This window comes from Pantherophis guttatus, chromosome 1 (genome assembly GCF_059756535.1).
Source record: "Pantherophis guttatus breed Tessera chromosome 1, ASM5975653v1, whole genome shotgun sequence".
In the NCBI taxonomy this organism is placed as follows: Eukaryota; Metazoa; Chordata; class Lepidosauria; order Squamata; family Colubridae; genus Pantherophis; species Pantherophis guttatus.
In genome coordinates this window covers 7,151,958-7,158,558 of record NC_142063.1, presented here as the reverse complement: position 1 = coordinate 7,158,558, position 6,601 = coordinate 7,151,958, and the positions used below count along the sequence as shown (strand labels likewise).

Here is a 6,601-nt window from a genome sequence, read left to right as displayed (position 1 = left end):
GTGTAACAGATACTATGGATGTTCCTTCATGGTGCCTGGATGCTGTGGGGATCTGGATGGGGAACGAAGACTTCAACTGAACCTTGGTAGGATGGAGTGGTTGTGGGTGGGTGGGAGTTCCTCTAGCTGAGTGTTTATCATCTTTGGACATTAAGGGGTTGCAATGCTTCAGATTGAGCTGGTGAGAGCCCTCCTGGTCTCAGAACTCTTCCTTGAGGAACAGGTGACAGTTGTGACTAGGCAGTCCTTTGCGTAAATTCTTTTTTAAAAAATGTTTTTTATTTTAATACAAACATTCCATCTTTCATTAAACAGTGTGTCATCTGGGTACAAATATTTTGTGCAATAAACATTAAAATTACAGCCATGTTCATTATCTTATCTATTCTTAAATTGATGCTAATACATTACATACTATTGTAACAATCCCCTTAACTTATTTAACTCTATTAATACAGTTTCCCTCTTTCACTCCTCTGCTTTCATTTCTAATTTTCATATTTATTCTCTAACCATTGATAAAATAACTCCCATTTACTATAATAATCAGATTTTTCCTTTTCTTTAATTGCAAGTGTTAATCTATTCATTTCTGCACATTCTAAGATTTTCTTAATCACTTTCTCATCCGTAGGGACCTCTTCATTTTTCCAATTTTGTGCAAATACAACTCTAGCTGCAGTTATTACATGAATAATCAAATATACATTTTCATTACATTGTCCAATATTTTTTAGCTTTTACACATGTCCACCACCTATGATAGTATGACCCCGGTATCTGATGACATTTCCAACATTTGACTGATTTATCTTTAAACATCTTTGCTACTCTTTCCAGTGGAAAGTGCTCCCTATAAAACATCTTATGCAAATTCTCCTTCTATGCAGTTGATATCTGACCCTCCCCCACTGCCTCTCTCTGGGCAATTCACTGTGGGACAATTGCCTAAACAGATTTACCATGTGGGAAAATTAGCCATGTGCATCTCAAGTGTTCCCAGATCTAAACTGGTCCCAGAAGGTCCTTCCAATCAGTAAACACTCTGCTAGCTTCATTCAATTGCCCAGACTCCACCCCACAAAGCATTATGGGATCATTAAAAGAAGAAGAAGGTGATGATGAGTATATCCTGGATAAATTCTATCCAGAGAATAGTGAGAGGAAATCTTGAAGACCAAAGGATGCACTCATATTTGTACATTTGAGAAAGGAGGAGAAAATGGTTCATGCATAAGAAATAAATGATGTAATCATATATATTCCTAATTAACAGTCTATCAGTTGTTTTCCCACTTTTCTACTGCTACTATCATCAACGAAGAAGTATTCTCTTTAATCAAAGAACATATCAGTTACATTACTTTACATTGCCATAGATGTTTTGTTAAAGCTTATGGAAAACCAGAGAATTCAAGTATGTTATTTTTTTGGGTCAATTAGCAAACACACCTTCTAATTTTCTTTCTCTCACATGACAGACCATTTGAAGGAAAGAGAGATGTTGTCAAAAATAACTTAATACTGTTAGGGAACTCCATGAAGCCTCAGACATCTAAGGAAACATCCATATATGTTTTAAAAAACTGATACTGAACCAAAACCTTTAAAACACTCTATGAAAAAACAACTAAATGGCAAAAGATTAAAATGAGAAAATTTCCTCTTTGAAATAATAAACACATTTTTAAAAACTATCTTTCTATCCACACTGGGCACTGGACAACACAAGGATGCTTTGAAGACATGATAAAGGAAAGGCTGGGTGATTGTTGCTGAAAGCAGGTATATTGTAACCAGTTGCAGCAATTGATAAGCAGTTCTTTTAGGGACAAATTCCTCTTTCATGTCATCATTTTTTCTGAAATCTTATCACAGTCTAAACATGCCCAAAGACAAATAATATAAATGAGGCTGATTCATGTATTAGTTAGAAATTCTTGTTCCTTACTATATTTTCTCTACAATTCAGATCCGGCCTCAGTAGAATAATGTAGCATTTGGGGAAAAAGATACAAGCCAAGAGAGCAGCTCCAGAGGCCAAAATGGAGAAGATCTCCACAGCCACCATGGACTTCCCTTTGGAGCTCAGGTAGGTGGGGAGGAAGGAGATCCAAACACTGCAAAAGACCAGCATGCTAAAAGTAATGAACTTGGCTTCATTAAAACTATCAGGCAATTTCCTAGCCAGAAAGGCCACTGTGAAACTGATGAGGGCCAGAAAACCTAGATAGGCAAGAACAATGTAAAACATGAAAGCTAAGTCCTGCTTACATTCCAAGACAGCCTCTCCAAACACAGAATGAAAGTCCAAATTAGGAAATGGGGGAGAGGTGACCAGGCAGGAAGCACAAAGGACTGTTTGGATCAGGGGACAGGCTATGACAATGGTGTTGGTCAGTGGTTTTCCTAAGAATTTTCTTGTCCTGTTCCCTGGCTTGATGGCCATAAAAGCCAGAACCACCATGACAGTTTTTGCCAACACAGAGGAAACTGCAAGGGAAAAGAGAATGGCAAAGGCAGATTGTTGGAAGAGACAGGTGAGCTTCCGAGGTCGACCAAGGAAAAGGAAGGAACAGAGGAAGCAGAGCAGGAGGGAGATGAGGAGGATGTAGGTGAGATCTCGGTTGTTGGCCTTGACAATTGGTGTGTCATGATGTTTATAGAAAATCACCAGGACTGAAGATGTGCTCACAGAGAGAAAAAGAGTGAGAGAAACTAAAGTGTATCCCAGGGTGTCCTGATAGGCAAGGAAGTGGATCTTCTTGGCAATGCATTGGTCCTTGTCCTTGTTGGGATATTGGTCTTCTGGGCAGGGTTCACATTGTGCTGCATCTGAAATCAAGAATCTTTGCTTAAGAAGATGTTTAAGATGATGTTCAGTCATTCAAGGAAATCATGCTGCACTTATAATGATTCTAGGATAGATTAGCCAGTGACGAGGATTAGTTCAATTCCAGCTATCCATTCATTATGAAATTCCACGAGTAATGTGGTTTTCAGTTTGAAATTGCTGCCTGTTTTCTCCCCTACTTTATAATGGAACACACAGAAGATCGATAGATCTGTTATCCAGGAATGTTGCTATTTGTTTATCTGTACATGATCCCTGCCTTAACCTCTCTGCTTTGTGCTTCAAATCTGTTCATTCAGACTTATTTGATCACTCCTACTCTATCAAAGAGACACAGATAGATGAATCTCCTCTTTCTCTGGCAGGTCTATTTCCTCGGAGGTTGATAGTATTGATGGATGAAGCATGCACTAAGTAATAAGAATTAAAGCTTGGACTGAAAACCCCACTTCCTCAGGAAAAGATTAGAATTTGGGTTTCACAATCAGATATTAGAGGAGGAGTTGAAATGCAAGTTGGAGATTCATAAATTCTGCTCTAAAACTATCCTGCATGGAACTGTTGAGGATTGGGAAAGGTGACTTCTGTGGCCAGGACAATTTAGATCCATCAACTGAAAGGTTCTAGTGAAACGTACGAGTGCATGTCAATCATATCAAAAATGATCACAATAAAGAAAATAGATTTAATGAATGTGTTCTTTGATCCTGGAAGATCTATTTTTGAAGTCTGCTCTACCTGTCTGATTAGAAATGGTCCCTTCTGGACAAGGGTCACACCGGTAGCAGCAAACTGGCTTTCCCTCTGGAACTCTTCTCCTCTCTCCTGCATGGCACCTCTTTGTGCCACATCTGGCAAACGGAATGGTCTGAAAGAGAAATATTTGAAATTACTTAAGCAATGAACTTTCTGCATTCATTCTTTCCCTCATTCCTATTTCCCTTTTTTATTCCTCCTTCTATTTTCAGATTCTCTTCTTAAGAAATAGATTGCCACCATCTATCAAAAACCAGGAACAGCCGCTGGGGGATTCAGGCCATTGGCACTCCCAACCTACCATCAGATGTTGGAGATTGGAACTGGGATCTCAGCCTGTAGAGGAAGGCTTGTGACTGAATTACAGCATTTCTAAAAAAAAGAACCATGAGGATACTACTGAGCATCAATGGTCCATGGAAATCATTGTTGCTTGCTGTAATTGCATCCTGCATTTCAAGCAGACATTGTTCCCAAGGCTAACCCTTTGTGGAATGACACAAATCAGGCATCAAACGTGTTACATGCAAAGCTGATTTTACACCAAATGACTGCAAGATTTCTGACTCAATTGATTATTTTTCCAGTTAGAAAGATGTTGTACATCTCAAGAAGAGAATGAATCTTTCCTTGAACTTACATTTCCTTGCAGCTCACCTTTGTGCCCCAGATGATTCCATCAGATTTAATGGTGAAATCTTGTCCTGGGGGAGCCTCAGGATTTACTTGCCCAACCTTCTTGGGGAGAAAAGATTGATTGGGGAGGAAAACCCAGTTGAGAAGATCATAACGAGCAGATCCCAGTCCATCTTCTGAGAAGGAGACTTCCTCTCCAGCACTGTTGTTGAACTGCACATTCCTCAAATAGGGAAGAATCTGAAAGAAAGGAGACCTTCAGAAATAGGAGTATTTGGGCTAGAGCTATGGTTATGGCTTCTATCAGAACATGGTGACCATCTTGAGAAGATGAGTTCATGTTTGAAAAGCTAGAGCAGTTCCGTTGGTGGAGAACTGAGGAATCTGCAGTAATACCAAATATTTAACTCTGAAACTACAAATGGTTTTTCTTTGGTCCTTTGTATCATGGTTTCTTCAAATCAAGCTTTATCAGAATAAGTACACTGAAAGATTTTAGTGCTACATTCCAAAATTTATCAAATGTTAAATTGTCTAATTCCAAGATTTTGAGCCTGGTAGCATAAGGTATTGTGAGCAGAGGAGTGGAGTACTCTTCTCGTGAAATATCTCTGGACTCACTCAATTGTATTAATGTCTGAAATACAGTGCAGAGTCCAGGCAGATGTGCTGTATTCAAGAATTGGTCTAGCAAAGGTTTTGTATGTCCTAGTTTGCAGTATAATATTACCAGAAATGAAGCTTTGCAAGATTAGATTAACAACTCTTAATGCCTTTTTGGCAATCTTGTTACAGTGAGCTCTGGCACTTAGATCATTTGAGATGGGTACCCCAAGGTCCTTGACAGAGTGAGGTCGTCTATGGTTTTCCTTCTGTAATACTTGATTACATGTAGTTTTAAATATTTGCTTTGTCCTGAGGTCTTGTAACTGATCAATTCACTTTAGCAATGATTAAATAATTTGTATGAGAAGAGAGTACAATTCCTCTGATTTTCTCTGCCTGAGAATTGGACAGAGCACAATGCAGGAACTATGTTTGATGAAATGGAGTCAAGGAAAAGGAAGGGCTTGCCCTGGTTTGTCTCTTCACTGTTCAGAGAAGTTCAATGTCTGTCCAGAAAAGTCTGATGGGTTTGAAACAAACAACCTGCTTTATGTGCTCAGGTTGATAAAGACTTGCTGCATTCACACAACAAGCTGAGCAGTGCAATAAATGTAAAACTGGACAAATTGGGTGGGGTCACTTAGGATGTTAAACTATACAAACATAAATCAAGGATAAAACAAATTGAGTGTCTTTCTACAAGTTGGATTTGGGTTCCATGCTCAGGGCAACAGAGGATGTTCTGCAAATATGCCAACTCGGACTTCTACTGACTTCTGGAAGCTTCTTTCTCAAACACAGCCAGATTGTTCTTTTGCTCTCAGCTGACATCTACTCCCTGTCATGGTTACCTCCTGAAAGTCTGGCAACCATTGAAGCCTTTCGGACTTTATGAAGGTCTTTCTTCTATGACTCTTATGGACAGCTCATTTGTTTTATTTCTCTTCTCCCCCCCTCTCCAAACTCTTCCAACAAAACATTATTCTTATTTCATCTCTTTCTAATACTTGCTTTTAATACATTTTCCTTTCTAAGGAAGCCACAATAATTACCTGCCATGATTGGACAATGGAGATCCTCTTTCCAAGCCTCATCATGGTCAGTTGGGCTCTGGATCCATACATTGCATGTAAAGCGTGTGCCACAGCGAAAATGGCATTGTAGATATTGTAACTTTCAGCTGTCATGCTTGTTTCAAAAGTGTAATTGGGCAGATTCTGCAGATTCTCCTTTCCTGTACATTGTTTTTCCCCCTTTGGAGGGATCTTGTCTGGTTGGTGAATCTTGCAGCCAAAGACATCTTCCCACCATGGAGGGAGAAATACATCCCCTTGTGGGTTCAAGGGGTCTAAAGACAGAACAAAATGATTGAATTCTGAGACATCCCTGGTGTGGTCCCTGAAATGCAAGACTCCATGGAAAGGCTTTAGAAATAGCAAGGTGTCTTCAGATTCCTTCACACTAAGTTTCCAATGGGAGGTTAAGATCCAAACATTCTGAAATGTTGTCTTGCTCAATTCTTCCTGGACAGACAAAATTGCCTGTACACTGACACTACAATCGAAGTCTCCAAACAGAATAATCACTTCAGTTTTTGACCAAGTCTGTAAATTGAGAAGTAATTTTTTCATTATAATCCGAATACTATCTAATTTCAACCTTTCAGTGAAGGCCAGGCAGATCTCCTTCTCCTGGAGCATTGGCCTCAGAATTGAAATGAAATGTTCTCCCCTGTCATCTTCGGGGGCC

The 6,601-nt window shown here is 39.3% G+C and overlaps 1 protein-coding gene across 1 annotated transcript; it reads right to left on the bottom strand.

Annotated features, from left to right (window-relative positions):
- Window positions 1-260: 260 nt before the first annotated feature.
- Window positions 261-6,514, bottom strand: LOC132710556 (vomeronasal type-2 receptor 26-like). The gene has a single exon (XM_087893380.1). The coding sequence runs from the start codon at window positions 2,885-2,887 to the stop codon at window positions 1,931-1,933; it is 957 nt and encodes a 318-aa protein (XP_087749506.1). The 5' UTR covers window positions 2,888-6,514; the 3' UTR covers window positions 261-1,930.
- Window positions 6,515-6,601: the final 87 nt, after the last annotated feature.